Here is a 13,882-nt window from a genome sequence, read left to right as displayed (position 1 = left end):
GGGATGCCCCCGAGTTTTTGGCCTGAGCACCTGGGTGTATGAAAGTGTCATTAATGGCTGTGGGGGAGCAGATTGGGGAGGAAATAGAGCTGGTTTGCATCATGTTGGCTTGGAGATGCCCACTGGATGGACTGCGAGGTGGGCATGCTGGCAGGTAGTCAGGAAGGAAGTGTCTGGAGTTAAGGAGAGAAGCCCAGGCTAGAGACAAAAAGATGAGGGGCATGGTGACATTTGAAGCTGAGGGGCAGAGAGGCTGTGATGTGCCCAAGTTCACAGAGAGCCAGGGGCCAGGATTTGAGCTGGAGTCTCTCAGATTCCAAAAGCCATAGGAGCTCCTTCCACCGCAGCAGTTGTTTACCTCTGGGAGCTGGGAACTAAGGGGGCTTCGTCCAAGGTGTAAGGGGCTACAAGACTGGAGGGCAAGGAGAAGCCCCCTGAAAATGAATTTGGGAACAATTTGGGCCACTGTGGGCTGCCCACCCCTAACTACAGCCTGTCTGGCTGGAGAAGCCCTTCTTGAGCATGGAGTCCTGTCCCCAGACCATTGTACAGATGGAGAAACTGAGGGCCAGAGGAGGGCAGGGCTGGATCTAGGTCTTCTCCACCAGCCTCTATGGTTGAGTTGAAATGATCCATCAGTGACAACTCAATGGTTGAGTTGAAATGATCCATCAGTGACAATCCTAAAGGGGGGTGGGGGATGTTTCTCTTCAGACCCCTAGATGGAACTGGGGCCTGGAGTCTTCCCTCTGGGTCTCCCCCCAGGGCACCATTTGTCCCTTGCCTGCCTCCACCCCATGCAGCCCATCCCCCACATCCAGGGCCCCTCTAGGTCCCTGGCAGGGTAGCCTCCAGTCTGACTCCAGTCGTGACTCTGCCTGGCGGCCAGGATCAAGCCCCCCCTGGCCCCTGCCCAGACCACCCAGCGCCAGGCCTGGCGGAGCCCGGCAGGGCTGGCGGGCAGCTCTCCCAGGCTGGCCAGCCGTGGTCTGGCTCCGCCCGAGGGACTGTGGCCTGGGAACCACTAGCTGTCTCCTCAGGGAAGCGGCTGGGATCTCCAGAACAAACAGAACAAACCGCAGCCTCCCCCCTAACCCCCCACCCAACCCCTGGCCCCACCCGAAGAGGGGAGCTGCCTCTGGCCTTCTCCACTGACACCCCCCACTGTCCAGTCGCCACCAGTGGGGAAGGAGCACGAGAATGGCTGAGGTCACATGTGGATGGAGAGGGCTGTGACTGGGGGCTCAGGTGATCCTGGGCGCCCCCTCAGAGCCCCTCAGGAGGGAGGTTTGACTGAGCTGGGGGGGACGTCTCCTTAGCCTCAGGCAGAGAACAAAGCCCTGGAATCAAACAGATCTGGGTTCAAGTCTGGACTCTGCCACATCCTAGCTGAGCGGCAAGTGACTTCACTTCTCTGTGCCTCAGTTTCCCCTTCTGAAAAATGGCCCCAGTAGCCCCTGCCTCCCAGAGCTGTGGTGAAATGACCTGGAGTCCCCTGGATAGAAAGTGTCCTGCTTAGGGCATGGCGTACAGTAGTAGGTCCTCAAGGGACATCAGTCCCTGACCCGTCACTGGCTCAGTGGGAGCCAGAACAGTCCCGGGGGATTCCTGGGCCTGGCGGGGCAGGCCGGGACAACCTCGCTGATTCAGAGCAGCTGGGGGATGGGGAGCATCTGACTCCACTAAAAGCCGCAATTAGAGCCCAATTTAAAGAAACGCTGTGTTAGTTCTTCCCAGGGCAGATGTGATTATAGGCTCAGCGCTAAACTGTTACTAACGGGATGACACAGAGGCCCCTTCCAGGGCACGGCAGGAAGTCCGGCCCTGCTCCCTTGCTGCACAACTGGGGAAACCGAGGCCCCGAGCGGGAGGGGTCAAGCTCCCGCTCACACAGCAGGTTAGACTGCAGCCAGGCCCGAGCCCTGCCTCCTGATGGTGGCTCCAAGCTCTGTCCCCACCTCTTGCTTCTCTCTGAAGGATTTATACTGAATCTTGAAGCTAGAGGCACCTGGAATGAGCCGACATTCCTTGAAAAGGAAGAATTGGAGCTCCCGTGGCTGAAGCTCCGAGAGGAAGAGGGACCTGCCAGAAGGGCCTCAGTGTGACCCTGGCAATGGAGCCAGGGCCTTGGGGCCAGCTGGCCCTGCCCTGCCCAACCGACAGGGGCCTTGAAATGATACTGACGATATTTATAATAATTAGGACTCCTCCCCCTCGGAAGTGCTATGGGAGGGCATCAGCTCACATTCTCATGGTAACTCTTCGAGGGATCTGCCTGTTTCCCTCACTGTAGAAAAGGGAAAACTAAGGTTCTAAGTGGTCAGTGCCTTGCCTGAGGTCAAGCAGGGAGCCAGCGGCAGTGCCAGCACTAGAACAGGTATGTTCCTGTTGGGGCTAGAGCAGCTGCTGAGGTCCTCTGGCACAGGTCCAGATCAGGGTCATCTCCTGGAGTGGTGACAGAGTAAGGGAGTCAGCAACTGAGTGAATGAATGAATGAATCGATGCAAAACCTGTTTAAGGGATTCTGCCTTTGGGGAGGTATGGGAGGGCCACAGGCCTCTCCCCTGTTACCCTCTCCAGGGAGACCACAGGAAAAGGCCCATTTCATCTCCCCCCAAACAAGGATCCCCCACTTTCTGGGCCTTGGGAATCCCCCTGGCTGTCCAAATGCCCCCCAAGGGGCACTGAGAACATGTCTTTGGCCTGTCCCCCCCCACCTTAGTCCCAACCAGTCTCCCAATGTCAGCAGCCGGAGGTCGCCATGCCCTAACCCCCACCCTACCTGCACCCTTGCCCAGGCAGAACTCCAAGTTGGCACTGGGGTCTGGGCAGGAGTGGGATAAGGGAAAAACTGGCCCCCTCTCTTCATCCCCTCTGCCCCTCCCCTCCCCTCGGCAGCTCGCTTTGGGGAGCTCCTGGGGTGGAGGCAGTGCATATTCCCCTTATTTCCAAGGAGCTTGGGAGCTAGAGTGCTGGAGCCCCCGCTGCCAGGCGCCCCCCTCACCACAGCAGGGAGGGGTAGGGAAGGCTCTTCATTCATTGAACAAATATTTATGAAGCCTCTATTATGTGCCAGACCCTGGGCTAGGCACTGGGGCTCAGCAGAGAGCACGCTTGGACCCTCCCTCTTGATGTCTACAGTTCCACTGAGGAAGTGACCAGTGCCTGTGTGTCATGTGCCCGTCCATGCTCCCGGGGAACTGTCCCCACCCCCAGAAAACCGAAAGCTCCCTGTGGGCAGGAGTTGTGCCTCCCCCACCAGACCGATTTCCCCAGGGCATGGTTGTGACCTCGCCACCAGACTGAGGCTCCCGCGGCCAGAAAACCTGCTGCTCCTGACAAACCTCTCCTCTTCCTCCAGAGTCTCCCAGGACAGCATGCCAGATCAAATATAGGATGGCCAGTTAAACTTGAATTTCAGATAAACAAGGAATAATTTTTAGTTTAAGTATGTCCCAAATATTACATGAGGTACACTTAAACTAAAAATTATTCCTTGTTTATCTGAAATTCAAGCTAAACTGGGCTCCGTGTGTTTCTATTTGCTAAATCTGGCAATTCTACCCCGGAGCTCATTCCTTCTCCTGTCACCTGGCCTGACCAGATGGCCCAGGCTGTGCCTGGACATGGCCCCTGCCTGCTCAGTCGCAGCTGCTGTTGGTCCCCAGGACTGCTGTCCTCCCTGGCCCTGCCCTACCTGCAACCCTAGCTCCCGGCGGACACCCACCCCTACCTGGTGCGTATAGTCCAGCCTGTGGGCTGTCGGGAATGCTGCCAGGCCTCCTGTATGTGGACCCAGAGAGAGGGGGACAGAGCCACAGCTGCAGAGAGGGACTGTGAGTGTCAGAGACTGAGAGGCAGAGACACAGATAAAGGGCCATGGAGAGTGAGCGGACTGAGATGGGAGAGAGAGCCGAGACAGAGAGAGACAGAGGGCTTAGGAAGCCCACCGGGGTTTGCCCTGAATGAACTGGGGCAGAGGCAGGGCCCTGGGGCTCTAGGCCCTGCGAGGCAGCTTGGGGTCTCCTGCACTGGCGGTCAGGGGTGGGTGTCCTCCCCATCCCCTGCTGCTCTCCCCTTGCCCTGCCTCCCAGGGACAAACACAAGGACATTCATGGCTTCCCAGAAGGGCCCATGGGCAGCCAGTGGCTTTTAAAATTAGCCTCACTAACCAGATCTGGTTATTTCAGGAGGCTCCGTCCCTGGCTGTCCCCTTGGCAGGGCGGGTACAGGGAGGGACCTCCACATTCCAGGGTCCCTGGTCAAGCACCCCTGTGGCCTGGGCAGCAGAGAACATCCAGGTCACAGTCCCCTGGCACTGGGCGGGCCTGCGCCTGTGGCTGTCTCTTTGGCAATGTGGCCCCAGGGTTAGCCATGGATGTCCAGCGACAACTCAGCTGCTGGGGGACAGGGGAGGACCCCTCCTGTTGGGCATGGGTTCTCTGCCAGGTACTTTAGAGGCCATGACAGTCTCTTAACAGGGATAGGTAGGGCTTTGTCCCCATTTTACAGGTGAGGAAACGGAGACCTGCAGGGACAGGTTCCAGCTCTTAGGCAGAGATGAAGGTGCCAGGTTAGCCAAGCACCCAAGTCCCTCCACGGGAGGCCTCTTGCCTCCTGCGTCTGGAGAAACCTCTGGCTGCCGTTTCCACCACCAGAGCTATTTCTAAGCGAGTCCAGCACTTCCCGGAACCCGGTGCCCCCCGCCCAAGCCCTAATTCCAGCCTCGGGCAGTGTCCTGGCTCGCCCTCCCCACCTCAGAACCAGGGTGAGTACGGGGCTGGCATGGGAACAAGAGAAACAGCCCTGGACACTTTGATGCCAGAGTCCAAGCTCTTCCTCAGCCTCCCCCAGCCCCACCTTGGAGCCCAGAGGAGGGCTGGGTGGGGTGGGGGCCTGGACCAAACCCAGTCCAGAGGCCTGCAGATGGGGACTGGCACAACCTCGGCCAAAGGCAGGTTCTGCTCGCCAAGCTGCCCCTGCATCTGCTACAACAGACCCAGAGCTCTGGCTCGGCTGTAGGTCAGAGCCATGGGTGGGGCACCTCGTAAAGGAAAGGAATATAAGTGGGGTGCCCGAGCTCTTTTATAAAAGGATCATCAACCGCCCCCTAGAGCTGGGAAGCTGAGGCTCAGGGAAGCACCTGACAATCGTCCAGCCCCAAAGCCTCAGGTCGGATGTCTGCGCCCGGCCAGCGCCAGGTACTCCATCCCCCACGCTGAGCACTAACCCCGCACCCTCTGATGTGGGTTCTGGATGTGGTCCTCATTCCTGGCTCATCACCACCACCACCACCCCAACACACACTAATTTTGGAGCCCACATGGGCCAGGGCTGCACCAAGAACTTTATGAAGTGTCACCGCACTGAATCCTCACACCAGAGTACAAAGGTCAGGGCTATTAGCATTCCCACTGCACAGATGAGGAAACCGAGGCCCAAAGGGCCAAAGTAACAGAGCTAGAAGGTCAATGACCTGAGCCGAGCTCCTGACCTTGGTGCTGAACTGTGGCTGCCGACCCTTTGGGGTGGGATGCGAGGAGACAGGTGACGGACTGAGCACAGAGTCCTGAAGAGCCGGGACCTGGGAAGGGGTGTGAGGGTTAGAGAGCAGGGGTGAGGCTGAGTAGGGGAGAGGGTTAGTTAGGAGGGCAGCCCAGGGCAGCCTAGAGCCAAACTCAGGGGGGTGGGGCTGGGGTTTGGGTGTGAGTCACAGCCCCTGGGTGGCCCCAGACATCTGAGGGTCAGAGAGGGTCCCTGTCAGGAAAAGCATGGCAGCCGCTGGGGTGCACTCAGGATGGCTCTGGGGAGGGTGTGGGGGCTGGTGTCGAGGAGGGGGTAGGAAGGCCAGGGCATGGTGGATCCCACTGAAACCCAATTCTGTGCCTACCCCCAAGCCCAGTATCTTCCAACTCACCTCAACCTGCTCTTCCTCCCACACTCCTACCTCAGAGACCGCCCCCCATTCACCCAACGTCCAGGCCAGACCCTTGAGAGACTCCTCGACTCCTCCCTCAGCCCCACATCCCGTCAGGCCCTTCGTCCAGAGGCTCGGGCCTCCTACTACCTCCCAGGGTCCTCCTAGCCACCCTGTCCCCAACAGCCTTCTTGGTCTTCCCCTCCCTGCCCCGGCACTGTCCAGCCAGTCCCCGCCGGCAGCCCTCGGTTCTCTTGCCACGGGCACGCCCTGTTTCAGGTCCTCCTGCCTCCCTGTTGCCCTCCGCATAAAGCCCTAGCCCCTTGGGCTGGCATTCAAGCCAAGTGGCTCATCTCTACCCATCTCCCTGTCCCCTCGGCCATTACCAGCCCATCATTCAGAACTGTTTGCCACCTTTCCAATTCCAAGCACTCTCTCCTCTCCGTGTCTTTGCATCGCAGTCCCCTCCCCCAGGGGCACTTTCCTAAGCCTTTCTAGGATGCCCAGGCTCCACTGCTCCAGTCTTCCCCAGCCTCCCTCGCCAAGGCTGGGCCCCCTGCTCTTGCACACCAGTCACGCATCCCCCTTTATTGAACTGGAGGGCACAGTGAGCTCCTCCCAAGCTGGACAGATTCATCCTCAAAGGTCCCGGTCAGTGATCCCTCTGCGCCCCCTGGTGGCCACATAGAGGACACTCTTGGGCTGCTCTGAACATGAGGGGAAGGAAGCGATCATTGAGCACCCACCGTGCCAAACACACAACAGACCCTTGGGAGAGGTAAGGTTGCTCCCATCTTACAAAAGTGCAAACTGCGGCTCAGAGAAGCTAGTAAGTCTCCCAGTGTCACCACCCAGCTAGTAGATGCTGCCAGGGCTCAAACCTGCGTCAGCCCGATTCAGAGCCATGTTCTTGCCCCTGTGAAGGAGGCAGCGTGGAGGGAAGAGCAGCGTTATGGGGAGGAAGCCACAGCTGGAGCCTATAGAGCCTGTGATTTGGCCTTGGAGGTGCCCCAGACCAAGCCGCTCTGACTGGGGGGTGGCGGGGAGACAGGCCTCCCCTCCACCTTGGTACCCATGAGACCTGTCTGGGGTTGATCTGGGCAGGGTTCACACAAAGCCAGGTCCATCTCGGGGTACAATAGCGATAAATAGAATTTATTTTGTACAACTGTTACCGACATACACATGGCCACGGGGGCTTCCCAAATGGGTGTTGGGGAGGGAAGGCTGACCTTTGGCGTGGCGCCTAAAAAGTGTGGACAGACACACACAAGGATGTGGACTCACAGCAGCTATTCCTGGCTTCCCCCTCTATGGGAGTGGGGGGGGTCGCAAAGGCGAGACCTGTACTCCAGGCCAGCCGAGACCCCTCAGCCTGGAAGCCCCAGAACATGGGATGGCAGAAGTGAAGCTGGGTGCTGGCTGAGGAGCCAGGTAGGGTCCCCACCCTCCCACAAGGGAGCCACTTGTCTGTCATGTGGAGGCAGTGGACAGGGCATCGGCAGATCTGTGGTAGAGCTTGAGGGTCCAGGAGGGGCAATGGGCATAGCCAGCTCCCTGCCCCTTGGCCCACCTGGGGCCTTGTGACCCCCAAGAAGCAGGGTAGGGTGATGGGAGGCCCCTGGGAGGACAATCCTCCATTCCAGGGCAGGTGCATGGAATCACAGTCATCAGTAACTCTGGAAATAATCTTGTCCATTTGTAGCAGAGGTGCCCAGAGAGAGAGAGAGCCCAGAGCCACACAGCAGGACCCAAAGTAGAAGCCAGGACTCAGGCATCCCAGCCCAGGGCTCATTCCATCACATCTCACATCCCATTGCCTGGAGGCTCTGTATGCACTGAGATATCTCAGTGCCCCTCCCATCTTGCTCCCCCTGAGTCTAGAGGGGCACCAAGGTGTGATAGGGGGCCCAGGTTGGGGCAAGCCAGGCCTGGAGTCCTGCTGCAACTGACCACTCCCTGCCCCAGCCTGGCCCCCCGGCCCCGGGTTGGGGGGTGAGGATGATGCCAGCAGCTTCCCCACTCCCAGGTCTGGATGGCTCCGCCCTGCAGAGACAGCCTAGATGGTGGGCCAAGGGGAGGGTTGGGGAGACAGGGGGCAGCCCACAGGCTGGTGGTGGCCTTGGGGACAGAGGTCCCATCTGCCTGGATGTGACACAGCATCTTCACCTTGTGCTTCTTCGGCCTCATCTGTAGGGTAAAGGGAAATGGAGACACCACGAAGCAGGGAGACAGGGCCCACAGTCCAAGTTCCAGGCTCTGGGCCTTACCATTCCACTGGGAACCCCCCAGACTCATCCCGCCCAGCGATTCCCAAGTCCCTTTCAGGCTCCATCAAATCTTTCCAGCAACTGGCGAGCAAAGGTGAGGCAGCATTTGTTAGCCCCATTGCACAGATAAGGAAACTGAGGCCCAGAGAAGGGTCAATGACCTACCCAAGTCACTCAGTATCTGAGTGGCAGAGGATTTGAACCCAGATACAAAGCTCTCAGCCTTGACAGGGGACAGAGGAACAGGGAGGAGTTGGTCCGCTCCCCTCTCCACTCCCACCCTCTCCCCACCAAACAAGAGCTGAGGACTGGGTCTGACCTGCTCAGTCTCCTTCTGAGGGGAGCCTGGCTAACAGCCCTGCACAGAGAATGGCGGCGAGGCAGAGGACAGGACAGACGACAACATGGAACAGAAGACACAGGAAGCAGAAGTCACTGGCTGTGCCCAGGCCTGATGAGCCAAACCCCGTGTGGTGTAAGGGCACCTCTCGGTCAAGTCCCCATCCCAGGTTCCCCCCGTGGCTGCACGTACCAGCTGTGACGTGTGCTGCTCAGCTGCTTCCAGCTGGATCTTGATCTCGGGACATGCAGGGTCCCCCGACTTGCCGGCGTCTGGGTGGGGTGACCTCGAGGGGCCTGGGGAGGGGGGCAGGAGGGAGCCACCTCACTGGCCGCGGGGAGGCACCAGGGAGACGGGCATGGATGGGTGGTCGGCACTGGTTGGTGCTCCCCAACCTCGCCAGTCCCTCCCCCAGGGAACCCCACCCTAACTCCCTTTTTTACCTCCTATCTTCCTTTAAGACCCTTCCAGAAGCCAGCAGCCCCCCAAGCCACCCAATCACCTTAGGCTCAGTGATGACTCACCCACTGTCCCCTGTTACATACCCACCACCTGGGGCATGAGAAGTGACCTCAACCCTGGCCCCTCCCGCCCTAAGAATGGCCCTGCTTGGCGGGGAAGCCGCTCCTGGCCTGGTACCTGGGGAGCTGCCCCCACTCGTGGTGCTGACGCTGTCCTCCAGCCACGTGCTGTAGATGAAGGAGTCCCGCTTATGAGGAGTCCCTGAGGACGAGATGCTCTCCTGGGGACAGAGGAGCAGGAGGGAGGTTAGCCCTTGGCCCCGGCACTGGCTTGGCTGCCCGCCCCCTCCAAGCCACCTGTGCCCTGCTTCAATCCAGCCCCCCACCCCTGCCTCCCTGCACAGAGGACGGGGGCCAGCCACGTCTGCTCCAGGGAGGCCACAGAAGGACAGAGCGGGAAGGGGCACACACCGCACTCCCATTCACTCATTCAACAAACGTTCACTGACGTTCTCCTCGGTCAAGCCACCAGGAGACATCGGGCATGGTCCCTGCCTTCAGAGACCCCAACGCCCAGGCGGCTAGACAGGCTGTGAGGAGACTATTATCATTCCAGACTCTAGGCCATGGGGCAAGGCCCAGTCTGCACTGTTCCCTGCTGCACCTACAGCACGTGGGACAGGACCTGCCAAGAACAGGTGCCCACTGAAGGTACGCTGAATGAATGACAAAAGGGTGCTAAGGGCAAAGCCCAGGGGTCTGTGAGAAAATAAAGAGGGATTCCTAACCTACCCTGGGACTAGGAAATCAGGGAGGGCTTCCAAAAGGAGGTGGCATGAAGCTGAGCCAAGGAGGATGAGTAGGACTCAGACAAAGGGGAAGGAGGAGCCAGTAGAGAAAATGGCACATGCAAAGGCCCAGAGGTGGAGTAAGCCTCGCAGGTTTGGGGGACTGCAAAGGGAGGCAGAATGACTAGAATGGTGAGAGATGAGGCTGAGCGGGGAGGAAGGAGGGAGGGACTTCGAAGGTCTCAGGGACTGGGCTCTGTGTGGGGGTGCCAGGCAGCACGGAAGGTCAGAGCAGGGGAGGGTTGGTCTGCATTACTCCTTCAGGCTGGGTCCCCTGATCGCATCTCAGCCACAGCCAGGCTCACGCTTCTACCCGAGGTGTCTCCAGGCATCAAGGAGCCCCCATTCCAGCCCATCGTGGGGCACTTCCGCTCCCTGGGCCTCTCACCAGGCCTGTATCGTCTCCATCCACACCCTCTGTCTCCTCCACTACGCTGGCGAAGCTGCTGGCACTGGATGAGGAGCGGGAGAAGTCCTTCAGCACCTCTGCTCTCTGGGCTGCTGTCTCCGCTCTGCCACAGACAGCACCCCATCAGCCAGCACCCACTCAGGGCCCCTCCTGGGCCAAAACCCCCATCCTCGGCCCTCCCAGCCCAGGGAGGCCTGCCTACAGCCTGCCCTGCATCTTTGTGGTTGCTTTATAACTCCCTAGGCCTCTGAGCCTCCCCCTGCCACTGTCCTTCTTAATATGTGGATCTGGTCATGTCCTGTCCCTGTTCAAAACCCTCTCAGGGCTCCCCATTGCCCCAGATAAGGTCTAATTTCCCTGGCTTGGTCCTCAATAACTACTAACAATATTATCACCTGGTGCATATTTGCTCTGTGCCAGTCACCGTTCCAAGTGCTTTTACCTGAATTATCGCATTGCTACCATTATTAGACCCATCGCACCAATGAGGACATACCAAGGCACACAGCTCAAAGTCACCCCGCTGTAGGTGGGAGAACAAACGGGACCCAGGCCTTCCAACTCCAATCTGTTCTCTTAGCCCTCCCACAATTTTGTTCCATGCTCAGGCCCTTGTGTCTCCTGCCGGGAGTCTTACTCCTTCCCTCAAATCCCCAAAAGCAAATTCATCTTTCAAAAATAAACCAAGGATCCCCTACTCAGGGAGGCCCTCCCTGATTCCCCCGTCCATGGTAGGGTGGCCTTTCCCACTCTACGTCCTGCACACCTTGTCTCCTCACATCCCTGTCACTCTTTCCTGCTTCTGTGTTCACTTGCCTGACTCTTCATCCTGGGCTGAGTCCTCTCGATGCCCCCAGAGCCAGCACAGAGGGGGCTCAGCCAACAAGCACTGGATTGAGGGGCAGCCTGCTTGCTGGCCTCCCTGCTTCCATTCCTGCCCCTGCCCCTGCCCCTGCCCCAGCCCCTTTACGTGGTGGACCTGACCCCTCACCCACTCAGCTCCAATGCACTACCCTTCTTCCATCCTCCAAGCATGCCTCAGGGCCTTTGCACCAGCTGTGCTTCTTACCTGGAACCCTCTTTCCCTGAGCACCCATCTGACTCCCCACCCCACTCATTCTTCATCGCATCCCCTGCTTTGTTCTCCTCTGACCATAACGATCTGGAAATAGCTTATTAGGTTATGTTACACTGGATTGTCACTCCATGTATGCCAAGGTCACCACTGTATTCCAGAGTGGTGGCGGGAATGTTTCAAAAGAGGACCTGAGAGAGTGCCCGGGCCTCCCTGACACCCTGGTGTGGCAGTGTCAACACTCCCAGCAGCCCAGGCCCAGGCGGGCATGGAAGAAATGAGCCCACCACTCCCAAGCCCCTGACCCCCAGCGAGCCCCGAGCCCCTACCTGTTCTTGGTCGTTGGCATCTCTGGGGAGCTCTGAGTGGAGGAATTCTCTGACTTGGGCTCCTGTGAGACATGTCCGCTGTCCGGGGTCTTCTGGCCAGCCGGGGGGCTCTCCCTGAGGGGCACATGGGGGCAGCAGGGGGATTCAGCACCAGGCCTGGCATCAGGGTAGAACGAGGCCCAGGTGGTGAGACGAGGTCATGGCACCTCCTGTCTCATACCCACACCCTGTATCCTAGGGGGCCAATCTCAGAGCAGTCCTTGCGGCTAACTGGCAGGCCTGGGCCAGTACCCCCAAGTCCTCCTCTGATTGTCCCCGTTATGGATCAGGAAACTGGAGCCTAGAGATGGAAGGGAACCTACCCAGGGATGTACAGCTACGATATGCCAAAGCCAAGACTTGAACCCAGGATTTGCAGGATTCTGGGCTCTCGTGCTCACGAGGATGGTGCCAGCTCCATTCCTGAGCCTCAGCGCGCCTGCCACTGCTTCTCGTGCAGTGAACCACACCCCTGCACCAGCCCGACGTTGGTTGTGTTCTTATCCTCATTTTTCAGATGGGGACAGTGAGGCTCAGAGAAGTATAGTGACTTTCCCAAGGTCACACAGCCCCGCTGTGGTAAAGATGGGGTTCACACCCAGGAACTACCCTCGGATTCCCAGGAGCTGCCCTGCTGCTAATACAGCATGCTGCCCACCCTGCCCACACACAGATGCGCTCACAGGCGCCCAAAGACCAGCCGACAATCCCAGCTCTGCCCCCCACTGGCTGTGTGAGCTGGGCAAGCCCCGGAGCCCGCCGACCTACAGCATCCCGATGTGCAAGGTGAGACCCCAGGGAGCCAGCAGAACTGCTGAGTGAATGAAAGCGGTTCACGTTAGGTGCCCAGCTGGCTGGTGCCTGGCGCACAGCATGGACTTGACTGTACAGCTGTCGCCAGTGGGGGACAGGGGCAGAGGGTAGGCACTCCCTCCTGCCTGCTTTGCTTTGCCACTGAATGGGGGTCAGGGAGGGGACGGGGAGACACAGACCCACGCCAGGCACCTGCCCTACCCACCTTTTCTCCTGCACCTCCTGTATGTTCTCGATGCCGATGGCGCTGCTGCGGCGTGAGCCAAACGGGCCTGACTTCTTCCTTGTGGGGCTCTTCCCGGGGACAATCAGGGACTGCGAGGAGAGGCCCCCAGCTCAGTGCCCACCTTCCCTGGGAGCCCTGGTGCCCCTCACATGCCACCCTGAGTCCTGCTGCTCCAGGCCTTGAAGCAGAGGCAACAAGCAAGAAAGAACAAGAGAAGATCCATCTCCAGAGAAAGCCCCCCCTTTACAGAGGAAAACAGGCCTGTGAGGGCAAGGGACCCCCAAGATCACACAGCAGGAGTGGGCCTGGGCGGGGGCTGGGATGAGAGGCCAAGTCTCACAATGGCTGCCCCCTTTCCACCCCTAGGGCTTCATGGGCCCTGCAGCCTAAGGTATGTGGGGGGAGAGTGGGCATAGCAACCCAAGCCCCCACCCCATGCCGGGCCTGCCTGCCTCAGTCTCCAGACTGGCTGGGGAAGGTTCTGGGCCAGCAGTTGACAGATTTCCCCCACCCCATCTCCACACACACAGAAGAGTGCCCCCATTTCCTCTGGGGAATCAGGGAGGTGGGCCCCAGGGAAGCATGGAGGGCAGGAATCCCCAGGCCAGTTCATGTGGGGAGGGGAGTCAGGTCAGAGGAAGGGGATGGAGCTTCATGCAGAACTGGCGATATTGGGGGACGTGCGGCTGGGCAGGGGGTCTTTGGGTGTCAGATCCTGGCAGGGATTGGGCCAGGGTCCCAGGGGCCAGGGCAGAGCCAGAAGCCCCTGGCAGGGGGCATTGGCTCTGGCACAGGTACCAGGCCCCGAAGCAGGTGCTGAGTGCCCTCAGAGCTGCCAGCACTCCGCCCTGCACGCCCTTGGGCCTGTCCCGGGGGAAGAGGGGCAACGTCCCCAATATGGCCTTCGTCCTGAGAGCGAGCAGAGAACAGCGCGTGCAGGCAGCCTCCAGAGCCGGTGGCCCCGCGGGCGACAACCTCTTCCACGGTTCCTATGCCTATGGCACTGCCCCGGCGTCCGAATCTACTTGCACTTTTCCCAGGAATAAGCAATGACTGGCAAGCAGCAGAGGGAAAGGCAGAGAGAGACAGACAGATGCAAAGAGTCAGAGAGAGGTACAGACGGCAGGAGGGGAGACACAGAGGTGAGACAGGGAA

At 59.3% G+C, this 13,882-nt stretch overlaps 1 protein-coding gene across 1 annotated transcript in view; it reads right to left on the bottom strand.

Moving 5' to 3' along the window:
* Positions 1–7,051: 7,051 nt before the first annotated feature.
* The window catches only part of RAP1GAP (RAP1 GTPase activating protein), a 46,743-nt gene continuing 39,912 nt past the window's right edge, over positions 7,052–13,882 (bottom strand). The window contains 8 exon segments of the mRNA XM_087820177.1: positions 7,052–7,780; positions 7,782–8,107; positions 8,720–8,823; positions 9,167–9,269; positions 10,225–10,348; positions 11,650–11,763; positions 12,707–12,816; positions 13,526–13,780. Coding sequence (XP_087676303.1) covers positions 7,717–7,780; positions 7,782–8,107; positions 8,720–8,823; positions 9,167–9,269; positions 10,225–10,348; positions 11,650–11,763; positions 12,707–12,816; positions 13,526–13,780 — 1,200 coding nt within the window. The 3' untranslated portion in view covers positions 7,052–7,716.

Source organism: Miniopterus natalensis, chromosome 9 (assembly GCF_054644295.1).
Source record: "Miniopterus natalensis isolate mMinNat1 chromosome 9, mMinNat1.hap1, whole genome shotgun sequence".
NCBI classification, from domain to species: Eukaryota; Metazoa; Chordata; class Mammalia; order Chiroptera; family Miniopteridae; genus Miniopterus; species Miniopterus natalensis.
The sequence above is the reverse complement of the archived record's forward strand: the minus strand, read 5'-3'. Positions and strand labels throughout refer to the sequence as shown.